General features: G+C 42.4%; 1 protein-coding gene across 3 annotated transcripts in view; it reads left to right on the top strand.

Moving 5' to 3' along the window:
- Positions 1 to 14,894, top strand: part of arhgef25a (Rho guanine nucleotide exchange factor (GEF) 25a) — a 47,005-nt gene that overhangs the window by 29,793 nt on the left and 2,318 nt on the right. For all 3 annotated transcript variants that reach the window (XM_040153029.1, XM_040153028.1, XM_040153030.1), the window contains 14 exons: positions 2,286 to 2,593; positions 3,208 to 3,318; positions 6,642 to 6,766; positions 8,030 to 8,096; positions 8,527 to 8,630; positions 8,902 to 8,971; positions 10,542 to 10,631; positions 11,059 to 11,151; positions 11,738 to 11,788; positions 11,899 to 11,976; positions 12,107 to 12,298; positions 12,570 to 12,750; positions 13,642 to 13,871; positions 14,116 to 14,250. In XM_040153029.1, the coding sequence (XP_040008963.1) occupies positions 2,286 to 2,593; positions 3,208 to 3,318; positions 6,642 to 6,766; positions 8,030 to 8,096; positions 8,527 to 8,630; positions 8,902 to 8,971; positions 10,542 to 10,631; positions 11,059 to 11,151; positions 11,738 to 11,788; positions 11,899 to 11,976; positions 12,107 to 12,298; positions 12,570 to 12,750; positions 13,642 to 13,871; positions 14,116 to 14,250 (1,835 nt within the window). The remainder of the gene's footprint in view (positions 1 to 2,285; positions 2,594 to 3,207; positions 3,319 to 6,641; positions 6,767 to 8,029; positions 8,097 to 8,526; positions 8,631 to 8,901; positions 8,972 to 10,541; positions 10,632 to 11,058; positions 11,152 to 11,737; positions 11,789 to 11,898; positions 11,977 to 12,106; positions 12,299 to 12,569; positions 12,751 to 13,641; positions 13,872 to 14,115; positions 14,251 to 14,894) is intronic.

Raw genomic sequence — 14,894 nt, 5'->3', positions numbered from 1 at the left:
AAACCAGTAAGTTATGTACACTCTGCACGTCGTAATTCTGTAAATTTGACAGCGCCACTGTGTCAGTCTGCTGAAGAGTTTTAAATCGTGAAGCTGCACTGGTGTCTCACTTCACTTTTAATAGCTTCCAGGCACAGAGAGGGTGTCAGCCTCTCTTTTTTTTTTTCTTGGTAGGCTATGTCAGATAATGTCTGGAGATGGTTAGAAACAGTGTTACTGGCTGTGTCTCTGCACTGTGATCCCTAAGCCCTGGCCTAACTGAACCTGAGCAGGGAACACCAGGAAACACAAACCCCTGGGCCTGGCCCTTGTTAGAGGTCAGAGAAATGGAGGCCAGGAGGGTGCACACGTATCACATGTGATCAGTATAATTTTTACATCCTCTCTCTTCTCTCTAGCTGGGGTCCCTCAGAGATGGTGTATATTTTGCCTCAGGCTACGACAGCTACGACATTTCACAAAGAGCATAGGCTTGGACTGAGACTGCTGATTGTTTTTTATGTTGTCTCACTGTCTATTGACCCATCCAGTGTTCAAGTTTTCGTCTATTCCCTGCAGGGTTTAGCTGTCTCCCTTCTCTCTACCCCACCCCGCATCCTGCCAGGCTCGCCTCTCCTTACACTCTCCAGTCTTTCATGTTGATGGGGGTGGGGGTGGTGGAGGAAAGGATGGGGAAATTGCCCCCCTGGGAACACACCACACATGCGTACATGAAGACTGTAAAATGTATGACGAGACATACCGCAGAGAGATTACAGAGGAAATGCTGTCTGTGGTGGAAATACACAAACAGACAACTTAGAGGTTTTTTTGTTAGCAGCTAGAATCCACATAAAACGTGTTTTATCTAAATTTGTGTGCACTGGTGGCGATGTGTCATGAAAGTGAGTTGTTTTGCTATGAGGTTAGCCATTTCTCAAACACTGTGACTGAGGTTTGTGAACGCAGGGGAGGGGGCCTTTTTTACACAGTTCATTTTCATTGATCATTACAGTGGCTAGTATTGTGTTTCTGAGGGAAAGCAATTGAATGAATAAAGTGTGGAAAAGCTCATTCTCCTCATAAGTATGAACACTGAAGGGGGATTGTGAATTTATTCTGGCTTCGCCTTTGAGGTCAGGTCACTCACAACATGGGCCACGCTGTGTCAGTAGGCCTCCTGCAGTGTGGGACTTACTGTTGAGTGCTGTGATAAGATCTTCCTCTTTGGCTAACATAAGGAACACTAAAATGAGGTCAGTGTTGTCTTATTATAAACAGATGCACAACAATTTCACAGACTTAATAAAAACTTTCTGGAAAGTCTATTTTCTTGAAAACTGAAGTTGAGTCATTTTTCCATCAACTTTGAGAACTCAGAGAAATTGCTGTGAAATAGTTTCTGTATTTGAACAATAATAAGCCGTGGCAGTGTGGCTTAGCAGGAGAGAGTGTTTCTCCATTTGTACGAGAGAGGTGATCAAGGGTCAGAGGTCGGGTCTAGGGCTAGAAGATGGATTTGAGGCGTGAGTGGCCTGCTTTTGCACACAGCAGATAAAACACTCCAGACACACAGCACAGAGGACGAGCTATCTCAGGACTGGGCAGGAGGAAGGCCATCAGGGTGGGGTGGATGAGGCAGGATGGGAATGGAAGACCAGACAGAAAAAACAAACAGTCCCAAGCAAGGACCTTCCCTTCTACAGAGGATTAAAGTGGATGTCCGGTCCCAGCAACCCCCTCAGCTCGCTTCCCATGTCCTCCTGACATCGCTGTGCAGCAACTGGTCTGGAGTATTTTTCACATCAAACACTGACCATCCTGACCACTGCTGTCTGCCCTGCATCAGAGTGTGCGCTAGCCATGCGATTGGATGCACTGCTCAAATATAAAAAACTATGGTCTGCTTGACATAAACAGAACAGTGTGTCTTTTATAGTGTGGCTCACAGCTGCACAGCTGTGTTTGAAAAGGAACGCTATTTATATAAATATCCATGCTTTGCTTTGATTTTGCTCTTTACTTCTCTCCTGGTGTGTTGTATCGTCTTCTGCCTTCAGTCCTCCATCACCTCTCACTGATTGACATTGCTCAATCCGGATTTTCTACTGCCTCGAACAAAATTCTCTTTTTGAACTGTTGTTTTTGTCCATAGATTAATTGAATCATTGACTATGGAGGTCTGAACATGGAGAGCTCAAGTGTACTCTGCCCTTTGACCCATTAAACCCTTATTTGTCAGTTGTCCAACTCCTCTGTGTTTTACCAATAATCCCTCTTTTTCTCTCTCTTTCTCTGCTCTCCAGACTCGTACTCGGCAGCAGGCAGTGACGGTAGCATCTCCACCTCTGTGGCATCACTGCCCCCACAGGCATCAGGCAGCTCAGCTCCCAGCTCCCCGGGCTCCAGACGCTCTGTGAGCACCCTGAAGAAGTGGCTCACAAACCCTGTCCGCAAACTCAGTGCCGGGGCCACCGCCAAAGGAGAGCGTCAGGTCCGCAAACTTGAGGGAAAACCCCCACCTCTTCCATGCCACAGTCACAGCCAGGATCTGGGCAGCCCCCTGAGGCCTGACGAGACTCTCACCATCCTGCCTGTCACCCACAGAGAACTGGTGAGAAGTAAACTGTTATTACGAGGATGTTTTTTTTTTCTTCTCGGTCACATGAACCAACTAATCAAACAAGGCTTTGAATGCTGGCTTTGTGCTTCACATTCCCTTTTGCATATCTGTGATGAACCACCTCATAAGTAAACTCATTAACTGGAATTATTCTCACACCACACAAATTAGTTCTGAAGTAAACATGCAAAGGTTCAGTCTTATGCAGTATAAATACACACCAAAGCCAATATCCTGACTGTGGCTTGTTTACACTAGATAGAATAAAAATATCAGCAGTGACACAGGTTTGATGTAGAGCTGATCCACGGGGGGCCAAGTATCATGGCAGGTGGCAAAGTTATTATGTACCAGCATCACCTCTGGCTCAGCCTGCAGGAGCTCATGTTGCCAAGTTCAGTGACTCATGTGCTTTCTTTTCCTGTTGTGCAGTTGCCTGTGTGAGTGTCTCTGCACGTTTCTGTGTGACCAGATGCACAAGTATGCTACAGACATTTTCCATCATGTTGATATTGTGTTGTTCTTACACTGTGGATGTGTGTGTGTGTGTGTGTGTGTGTGTGTGTGTGTGTGTGTGTGTGTGTGTGTGTGTGTGTGTGTTCCAGGAGTGGAAAGATGGCCTAGCAAGCCCTGAAGACCTGTCACCGGCTACACTACCGTCCCCCAGCTACATAACTGACTCACTGATTGGCTGTACGTCATTGCCAAACACCCAGGTCTGTCAGTATGATATACTGTAAAACTATCTAACCTCTTGTACCAGTCATGACTTAATATTTTTATCACATAGAAATAGCATGAAACAGAACCTATGTTAGTAGCTTAAAAAGTTAGTAATTTTTTTAATGAGATTAAAACTATAAGAAGTCCTCTGCTGATTCCTTTTAGCTGACAGTTTACTGTAGAAAGTCTTTGAGAGGAGAGGCAGTAATATTTTCAGCCAGGACCCAGCCTGGTGGAGCAATGACATCAGTACCCTTTGTCTCCATGATCCCCATGTTAGATCTGGAAATGACTAACTCTACCGCTGCTGGCAGAACTCAGCTATCAAGCAAAACAAGCACACAGATGCACACAGGAGCGCTGCTTTCTGTAACCAAACATACACGCACCCACGACCACTGACACAAGATATGCACAAATGCACACAAATAGACTCGGGCAGACTCTGACAGCGAACCGTGTGATGCATGACTCACATTCAACATGTTACAAAAGGATATGCCTGAAGATAAATAGGAAATAGCACGAAATTGCAGATGTGATGAGAGATGACCCCACTTCTGAGGACTGGCAAAGAATGCTATGTGCGCAAATATGCTTTTATTTCTCCATCAAACACTCGCAGTCAGTTACTCGTTGCAAAGGAGCGTCTCAAATCAGAGGGTTTTTTTTGTCTTTTTTGCTGTGAGTTGGAAGCGTGGCAGAAACTGGGTTCGCTTGAGCAGCATTAATACTGTATGTGTCAGTGGTGCCTTAGCCCTACCAGTATAAAACAATAATGCTATCTGAGCATTTGAACATTGTGGAGTGTCCCCTTTTGGTGAATCGACACCAGAGCACTTAAATCCTAATTTCAGTCTCGACAAAACATCAAAAGCTTTTAATACAATTGCATAACAGGGGATGAGGTCAGTGCGTTGGTGTTTTTACTGCCAATCTTTTGAAGGGAGAGAGAGAGGTAGAGGGAGGGAGAGAGGTAGAGGTAGAGAGAGATTAAATTATGTAGGTCAGTCATCACCAAGCTGTGGTTTCTGTTTCTCTTCCATCCCATGCGTTGCAACACTGGCAACAATGCTATTAAATTGCAGTTTTCAGCACTTGAGATCATGTAGCTGTGTTTCTCCGTAGCACAGCACCATACTTTTGATTCAGCTTCCATGTTTAAGGATGGGCTCTTTGAATGTTCTGCTCCATCCACATTAGAAAATAAGACACTGCTGATGGCACCACTACAAATGTAAAAACGCATTAGTTTCAAATATCAGCAAATATTCCTGGGTAGGATGCCCCGACAATTGGTGTTAAAAACATCACATATTAAGCCACAATCCTTTTAATATAACTTCAATATTGCTGATGTGCAGCATTTAATATGTTCCTACAGTAAGTAGTTTGTTAGTCCCCAAAGGAGCAATGCAAGAAAAGTAAATATAAAATAATGGATGTAAAAATACTTAAATGGTTACAGATAGATATAAAATTATAAAATAAAAAATAACTGCATGGCTTGAACATTGTGCTCTTGGACAACAATGTAAACAGCAAAAGTATTCTGCTATTGTACAACACTCTAAAAACATTTCTAACAATTTTTGTTTTCATATCAAGAAATGACACTTCCAATAAAAAAAATCTTATTTGATTGCTTTCGCCTGAAACTTGAAGCTTGAAATTTTTTTAACCTCTTAGTTTTTCATATTTCGAGATTGAGAATTGAAAATTGAGAATTTTAAGGATAGATTGTTCAAAAGAAAAAAAAAAATGACCTAGCTTTTACTAAAACTGTTTTCAGTTTTTTTGTTTTTTTTTTTCGTGAGCTTCTGGCTAGAAAAACAAAACTTGCAGCAGCGGGAGAGGAGGGGAAATTTTCCTGTGGGCTTTGCCGCAGCACATCTGGAAATGATCAGAGAGCCAGGGAGACCTGTCAGCCAGGCTGGAGCACTCCTAGCGGGGCAAGATGAGCAGGGGGAGCGGTGGTCTTTATGGAGCTTCACTGTCACACTCCACACCCCTATCTCTCCACTTTGCTTTGTCTCTTTCATTCTATTTTCTCTCTCACACACACATCACTGTGACAGAACAGAAAGCTCACAACTTTGTAGACGCCAACAGGTTTATCAGGGAGATGGCAGATGAACAAGTGGAAGTGGGCCAGAGGTGAAAAGGAGAAAGTTCTGTCTCTCTTTCCAGTTGCCTTTATGTCTATCAATCCATCCATCTATTTATTTCTCCAGTGGGCAGCTGCCTGCCAGGGTAGTCTGGGATATTAGGTTTATGTATGTGGTGTGTGTGCAGGTTTGTGTATGTGTTTAAGGTGGGGAGGTGCTGCTTGACTTGGACAATGGGACATAGGGATTTAGGTGAAGACAGATGGCTGTTTATAAGTTTGCACGGTCAGGAGAGTGAAAGAAAGAAACGGCTTGAATATTAGGGCTAAAAATAGATGGAGGAACTTTGCAAGTAGATACAACTGTACAGAGAAATGGTAGTGCATCATTTTACAGCCATATAAAGATAAGTGTGCGTTTTGCGACAGAGAAATAGATTACATAAACGTGAGGGTTGTGTGCAGATGTGAAGCAAGCACCCATTGAGCTAGTGATGATTTTGCACAATGAGTATATTTGTGCCAGGATCCCTACAGGACATGGTATCAATTCCAGGAAAAAGCATGAGAAGGGGGTCATGTATATAACACATGAACACAACTGATTAGATCAGACTAACCTTGGGTTTATCCTGCCTACATTTCTATTTGCAGCCAGTAAGGCAGTACTTGGAGATGATGATGGGGATGCTGCTGTTGTAGTGCTGCAGAAATTTAAAAAAAAGATACAATGCGATGTATTTTCATATGGGTTTGAATCCTCAGGTGGCAAAACAAGAAAATATCATTTATTAATTCACACATAAATCAGAAATCTGTGCAGTGATTCTATTCTTCTTCCTCTGAAGCCAAAACTCCATCAAGAACCTTTGCAGCTTCATTTGTCATCTCCTACAAAGATCTAGCCTGTTGCTCCCTTTAACTCTTCGTCTTTATCTTTTAATCTCTTTCTCTCCCTCTATCTGAGGCTTAGGTGCACAGCACGGGTCATTAACGGTGACAGTCTGAATCTGATCGTCTTATCATTCAGTCTCTGTTCCTTGTGTCTCTCTGCTGCCCCGGGTCACCTTGGCAACCTGCACCATTATCATCTCTTTCCTGCGCTTTTACCTCCCCTTGTTTACTTTATTCCCGGCATGATCCATAACACCGGCACTGGGCCTCTGATAAACAGTTTCACTGTTAATCTGTCTATCTCTGCCCCCCCAGGATGCTCAGTCCACCGGGGTTTTGCCAGATGACAGCGGCTCTGTGTTGATGGACGACACCTCCAGCCAATGGTCAGCTGCAGCTGACACTGAGGAGGAGAGGAGAAGTGCCTTGGAGAAAAGCTTGTATGTGTTTTATAAGTGCAAACGTGGCTCACATCATTTAACTCAAATGATAATGCTCATGGCAGTAAATGTTCTGGCACAAACAACATCATGTTTGATTGTAGCAGTAGAATGTAGCTGCTGTCAAGGAATGTGTAAGATTTCACCACTGCAAAAATCTCCATCTTATGGAATCATTTCATTCTACAATTGAATCCTAACAAGACTAAAAGCCTACAGCAGCTATAGCAGCCTTATGAGGCTGTATTTGGACACAGCGGTGCTAATGCAAACATCAGCATGCTATGATGCGCATAATGAGAACTTATACTACTAGTTTATACTAAGTATTCTATACTATTTATGCAGCTTATAGGGAAAATAGACACAGTGTTCTGAGACTGGTAGCTACATATATATTAAGTACCCACATATTCGTGTGAGTTTTTAAGAACCAGGATATTATCTAAAGTAGTTATAGCACTATATACAGTAGTAATAGAGTTGCGTCAAGTTTGTAAGCAGTTGCTTGTATTCATAGGAATACCCCTGAAAGAGCTGCTAAAATCTTAATGACTGGGAAAACTGTCAGAGATCAATTTAACTGAAGAAAATATTAATTTATTCGCTTAGTCCTTATTCCTTCCTTATTCTACATATTTGTTGAATTGTATGCTTGCCTATAATTTACAACCACACAGAATGACAAATTAAATCTTAACTCATGGCCAATGTACAACTTTAGTCCACTCTGGGACTTTCAGCAGCATCTCATGGTCATCATTAGCTGTTATCACGTGACTGAAGAGTCATACCCAGGTCACATAAAGACAACTGAGAGCCATTTAAATGGCAAATGAGTAAAGTGCATTTGCTGATGAAGACCGTGAGACACAATTAAAGGCTCCTGAAATAGCTAGGAAGTGCACAATGAGTTAAGATTATTTTGTCAAACTATTATTTCCTAGGTCAAGAATGACATCTACCGCTCAAATTTTACATGTTTGCATGTTCAGCTTACCTGCTGTATGCTGAAAGACTGCAGTGACTTGGATTTAGTTAATTGGAGGTGTACCAGTTGAACAGTGGCCCTATTTCCCCTCTAACTAGCACCAGATCACATACTATTTTCCAGGAAATACAAAATTACAGTTTTGTATCAGTTCCTTTCTGGGAAATTATTCAGAAACTGGGACTCATAAAATAATGTGTTACTGAGATTTTGCAAAGTAAATTCAGTAGCATAACTCTAACACTAATCCTTCCTCATTTGTATCTTTACAGGTATGTACTGAAGGAGCTTATTGAGACAGAGAAGCACTATGTGGGAGACCTGGGGCTCATAGTGGAGGTAAACCTCACAGTCTGCCAGCTAAGAACACACAATCTGCACTGACGGAGATGAAGGAACTTAGTCATCCACCCAGTCTGTCAGAGAGAGCTCTCTAAATCCCTATCATCAGAACGTCTCCACTTTCCTTCACACTTTGATCTGCCTCTATCCCACCTTCTCCAGTGTTAAGCAGATTTTGTGATTTATTAGCTTGAAGAGTATTATGTTGCAAGGCGATCTATCTCCTGGTGTCTTAAATAGCAGGAGATATTTTGGTTCAGAGCAGAATACTTGCCATCTGAAAGTTAATATAAACTCAATAACAGCTGGTGGTTGATTGCTGTGGTGTGTTATAACAATCTATCTATATTTACTGGTGTTATTCAGAGCCAGGTGCCGGGTTTTGTAAGTGTGAGCGGACGTCAGCAGCTTTGTCATTCCCTTGCAGGGCTACATGGCCACAATGAGCTCCAAAGGTATACCGGAAGACATGAAGGGAAAAGACAAGATTGTTTTTGGGAACATTCACCAAATATTTGACTGGCATAAAGAGTAAGTCCCTGATTGAAGAAAAAAAATCCACATCAGGAAAAATATGTGTTGCATTCAAAGTGAAAAGACAAACAGTAACTTTCAGGGTATTGTGTTTGTGATTGAGTGGAGGACAAAGGAACAATAGGCCAGGAGACAAATCTGACCTTCCGTTTTGGGGATGATTGTGCATGTGTGCGCGCGTGTGTGTGTGCGTGTGTGTGCGTGTGTGTGTGTGTGTGTGTGTGTGTGTGTGTGTGTGTGTGTGTTTGTGTGTGATTTTTATCTGCAGCTACTTCCTGGGAGAGCTGGAGAAGTGTTTGGCAGAGCCAGAGAGGCTGGCTCAGCTCTTCATTAAACATGTGAGTACGACTACTGCATAGAAACACATAGACACACACACACACACACACACACACACACACACACACACACACACACACACACACACACACACACGTCAGTGGAATTGTCTGGGCCTGCTTCCTTGTGCTGTTTGGAGTGAGGGTAAATAGAGCTAAGAAAACACGCAGAGCCCCTGTTTATCCTATGTCGTACGTCTCTCCTTCTCTCTCAACTGCCAGCGCCTCTCCTTGCACTTCCCTGTTACTGATACGTCTTAGTCCAGGCTGTGTTTTTACAACAGTGCACGTTGAAAACACACACGTACACACAAATGACACACTGGCCGATTTCCCGTCTGGGCTCAACTGGTCAGGAAACACCAGGGGAAAAAACAGCCAAAAAAGACAACACGAATAGGATGTGGAATAACAAACTCTCAACTCAGGCTCTTTGATTTGAGGGCTTTTTTCCACCCAAAACAGCGACCTACTTCTTCCTCTATATCTTGGCTCAAGGATGAAGCAAAGCAATGCGCGCAAGAAAGATTCACTGTTAAGTATATTGTTCTTAGAATAGAATAGAGTCTGAGCCGGTATAGGGTCACAGGGCTTATACAGGGAGCAAAATTAGATTTATGTATATTGGTTAAGTGGTGGCTCATGCAGACTGGGCAGACATGATAGGTAATTTGACCAACTTGGCTTTGCTTCTTATCTGAAAATGATTAAGTTAAATGTCTGTGTCGCTCTTTTGCTATAGTCACTCTCTCTCTCTCTCTTTAAACAATTCAATAAGGCTTGGCCCACTGGATAATCAACTTAAAAAGCCTGTGGGGGAATAAAGAAACTTGTAACTAAATCTAAGCATGGTGTCAAACTGTGAAGACAAGCAGACTGGGAACATGGCTCTATTGAAAAGCAGAAAGCCCAATCTACTTTTCACAAGAGCTTTGTCGCCAATATACAACACGTGTGCTCACTCACACACATGCAACATATAAACAAATGTAAACATGCAGCCATACTCCTATACAGAAGGCTGGTAGACAGATACGCTCCAGTGTTACATGATGTCCATATTCAGGTGCAACAGCTCACTGGTCTCTAGGTTACAGATCCATGCAGCCTGTTGTTAGGTATGGTCTTATATCGGCAGGCTATAAAAGGCTCTGGTTACACTAAGGGTAACCTGGGTAAATGATACAGATGATGCTCATCTACATGTAACTCCATTAGGGTGATCAGAACTACCACATCTGCAATCCCATGCCAATTAGTCACAGAAGGGTAGGCACTAACCACACAGAGTCAGCTTCAAAGGCCCCCGACACTGAGACAAATATTGCTCTGCTCCCTTTCATCCCAAACAGCAACCAGAGACACTGCACATTGTTTGTTGTTGTTTTTTTTTTTTTTTTGCTCAATTCCAGTTGCACTTTCATTTATTTGTGATGCAATTAAAGATAGATTTCTCTCACATTGAAGCTCATGTTGAAGTCGTAAAGTCTTTTTCACTTCGTGGCTAATTTGTATCAAAGGTTCGACTGAATGATTTTGTAATTGGTTGTTTGTTTGGCTTGTGATGCAGGAGAGGCGTCTGCATATGTATGTTGTATACTGTCAGAACAAGCCCAAGTCGGAACACATTGTCTCAGAGTACATCGAAACTTACTTTGAGGTGAGCAGCTCTTAATATATTTTACTAGCTTATACCTTTTTTTTTTTCAATTCCAAAATGTTGTTTTTGATCAGTTCTCTGTTGATTGACTTATTGATTTAGGACAAACACTTTCATACCCATGCTATACTGGTCACCTGCCACTCAGGCCTACAGTTAATAAGACATTTAGTATGCATGAACGTCTAGCAGTTCCCAAACTATATATTATACATGTCCATGCGGGTGTCTTTTCAGCTGCCATTTATTATTCAAGTTGTAATTGGTTCCTTTTCATTGACAGTAAACACAAAACAAATGGATAAACAGTGTAATCCCTGTGATATATTTTTTTTAGAGGGCTTATACTAGCCATTAGCTGCCATGTTTTGTACTGCGGCTGTCATGTTGATTGTTGTTGTGTTGTTGTCTCTGCCTCTGCTGTCAGGAGTTGCGGCAGCAGCTGGGCCACAGGCTGCAGCTCAACGACCTGCTCATCAAACCCGTCCAGAGGATCATGAAGTACCAGCTGCTGCTCAAGGTGAAAAGCAGGACACTGCTGTGCTGTTGATCACACACCAACACCTATACACACACGTGCACACACACACACACACACACACACACACACACACACACACACACACACACACACACACACACACACACACACACACACACACACACACACACACACACACACACACACACACACAAACACTGGTGTTCACTGAGCAGGTGTCTGACACACAGCAGGGTCACTCACAGGGTTGTAAACATACAAGCACACACACAAACACACACACACCCCTCTGTACCGAAATACTGATGAAACACACGGTATATTGTCTGTTCAGGCTACTTTCTAGTCAGAGAGACAGAGGCAAATTACATAATGAGACTCCATTCTTACGACAGAATTTAAACAACCCTACGTAAAAGTCTTTGAAGCTGATCATAAAATGAAATCTCTGGTATACAACTTTGCCTAAATATAAAACTTTGCCCTTTGGCATTCAAATGAAAGGTGGGTTCAACACCCGTAAATACTCCTCCAGATGTCCTCATCTTACTCTGAGCAGTAAACCTGGAATGCTCTGATGACCATGCTGTTTTTATTTGAGCAGGACTTCCTGAAGTATTACACCAAAGCTGGGATGGACACTGAAGAGTTGGAGGTTGGTGTCCTGATACATACATATAAAGTTTAAAGTGATGTTTTGTACGAGCGAAGTCTTGCTTTTTATTAGTAGTTTTGATAACAACATCACTTTTTTCTTTTAAACAGAAAGCAGTAGAAGTGATGTGCTTTGTGCCAAAACGTTGCAATGACATGATGAATGTGGGCCGACTACAAGGCTTCGAGGTACGTCTCACAAATTCAGACCATCCTTCAAAGTCTTCCACACATTTTTCATGCCAACTATTCAAGCCCATGAAAACCACACTGCAACAACTTCCTCTGTTTGTTGTGTTTATCTTCACCGTGGTACCAGGGGAAGATCACAGCCCAGGGCAAACTGCTCCAGCAAGACACCTTCACTGTCACCGAGCAGGACAGTAGCTTCCTGTCCCGAGCCAAGGAAAGACGGGTCTTCCTTTTTGAGCAGCTGGTCATCTTCAGTGAGCCAATTGACAGAAAGAAAGGTTTCTCACTCCCTGGATACATCTTCAAGAACAGCATCAAGGTGGGCACCCACTGAGCCTCAGTGAGCTCAGATCAGCCACATGGGATGTTTTAGCAAAGTAAAATACCAGAAATGAGAAGGTGCAACTTACTTCCAGGTTATAAGTTACACAACAGATTAACACCACACAAATTCTTGCCTAAATGAGCACACATTACATAATGCCACAGCAGGGAGTTTTTAGAGACTTGCATGTGTTAGTGAAGTATTTACCAAGCAACTCAGCAGGATGGACTCCTCACAGATGCTAGTCAGATGTGATATGTTCCAGGTGAGCTGCCTAGGGGTGGAGCCCATAGTGGACGGCGATGATGAACGCTTTGCGCTGACTTCACGCAACCCGGATGGGAGCGTGGTGCGCTTCCTGCTGCAGGCCTCTTCCCCTGAAATCTGCAGGGCCTGGGTCAATGATGTAGTTCAGATCTTGGAAACCCAGCGCAACTTCCTCAATGGTAAATCCCAGCTGAAGACTCCACCATATCCCCTCGATCCATAAATCATGTTTCAGCTTGGCATATTTTCCATTTATTGGCTTTGGTGTCAGCTCACATGCAGCTGAATCAGTGTGTTGTACTATGGAAGCCCAATCCTGCCAAAAAAGAAAAACAAATCAAAAATATAAATAGTCATTGTCAAAATTATAAGTTAGTAAGCATAATTTTCAAATTTTCGACTTTGGGTCTCGTAATTTTTACTTGCTGTTAAATTTTGAATAGCATATCATAATTTTGATTATTTCCCTGTTTTGCCTTATTAGAGTTCTGATTTTTAAAAATCTACATTTTGACAAGATATATCATAGGTTCTGTAGTTTTATCATGTAAACTTTTCATCTTTTTTTTCCTTGTTGAAATGAGCTTCAATAATCTTAGACCTCTTAGGCTTTCTGACAGGTATCATTTACTGAATTGTTTGTGCAACACAGACAAAACGGCAAAACTTTATTTAACCCCCCCATAGCATTAATAAGCAGTGTATAAACAGTGTATAAATGGTTTATAACAGACTATGATGTAGTTGTCAGCAGATACAATTTATTATATTTTTAATATATATTTTTTAGCAACTATAACCCTCTGGGCCTTCAAGAGTGGAGGAATGTGTATAAACGAATGAAATGCAACATGGTAAAAGACAATTGTACTAATATAAATACTTCTTCATAGCAGCAGATACAGTATTAATTAATAAACCTAAATGTCCTTATCTGCTTATAAAAACATTATGGTGTGTTACAAAACCTTTATTAAATGCCGAATCCACGCGATACAATGCTTGTAAAACATTTAGAATCAGTGGTGGAGCTTTATAAGACAGTGGCCTCTGTTCTCTGTGTCTTTCAGCCTTACAGTCACCTATTGAGTACCAGCGGCGAGAGAGCAAGTCAAATAGCCTCGGCCGCTGCATGAGGCCCCCTCTGTCTGCGGCCAGTGCCCTACGGCCCCATTCCTCTGCCTCTATTGATCGTCATAAGCTGCCCTCCCTTCACTCTCACAACACCTCCTTGCCCACACTCTACCTGCCTAGCCAAGGCCAGGGCCAAGGACCCAGCGAGACATACTCCCTGCGGGACGTAGGTTTCTTTAGCTGTCTCTTTTTCTGGCCTGCAGAGGTTGACCCTGCCCTGCAGTTACTTCCCACTCAAACACAGCATTTCTGTTTATGAGAAACCTGACACACTGCCAGGCCTGCTGATCTTATGAGCTTTTTTTGGTGGCGAGACTGAGTATCGCACAAATAAAATACTAAAAACAGCAAATGGTATTGTGTGCATGCAATGCAGCATTGAGTGACTTACCTGTTGTTTTCATCTGCAGCCCGCTTTGGTCCAGCCGTACCCTGCTGACTCCCACACTCTTTCTCCGTCACACGTCCAACTGGGCTTGACTGATCAGCCAAACTGTCAAGCTGTGTCAAATGGGCTGTGCATACCCACCACACAAAGTTCACAGGTAATGTATATGCATGCATTTAGGGACAAAGCTGTCTATACGGGGGCCTCAGTGTTACAGTTGAAATTTAATTATTTTGCACATAGTTGAACATTGTGCTCCTGGGTTCTCTAGCAGTTATTATTCAACAGCAGCATTGTGAAAATTAATCACAAAACAAGCCACAGGAAGCTAACCACTGGGGAAATTATGGACCATTGTACAATGTCTAAGAATAATTCCAATGAGCTCATTAATCTTAATTAAAAGATGAAAGACTTTAGCTAATGGTAACCATTTATTTAGACACAAACAGAGTGACAGGAATGGTTGAGTCATAAGAAGAGTTATTTCTCCCCCTATTGGATGAAAAAAGAATTGATAAAGATCTGGATATTTCTGAGAGAAATGGAATGTAATGTTTGTTGTACTTAGTTAGTTAAATATAACAAAAGGAAATTCCAACATCTCTGCATTTTACACAATATATAAATATTTTTTAAATTTCAGGCCTGTCTGTCCTTACGTTTTAACCACCTGGCCACCCAACAATAGGAGCATCCGGTTGTTGGACTTCACATTACCATTAGCGACGTGTCTCTCTGTCATCACTTGACTCTTATCCTCATTGGGACAGGCCAGCAGTTGTTGTTCTCCACCTCTTT

Source organism: Xiphias gladius, chromosome 18 (genome assembly GCF_016859285.1).
Source record: "Xiphias gladius isolate SHS-SW01 ecotype Sanya breed wild chromosome 18, ASM1685928v1, whole genome shotgun sequence".
NCBI classification, from domain to species: domain Eukaryota; kingdom Metazoa; phylum Chordata; class Actinopteri; order Istiophoriformes; family Xiphiidae; genus Xiphias; species Xiphias gladius.
The sequence above is the reverse complement of the archived record's forward strand: the minus strand, read 5'-3'. Positions and strand labels throughout refer to the sequence as shown.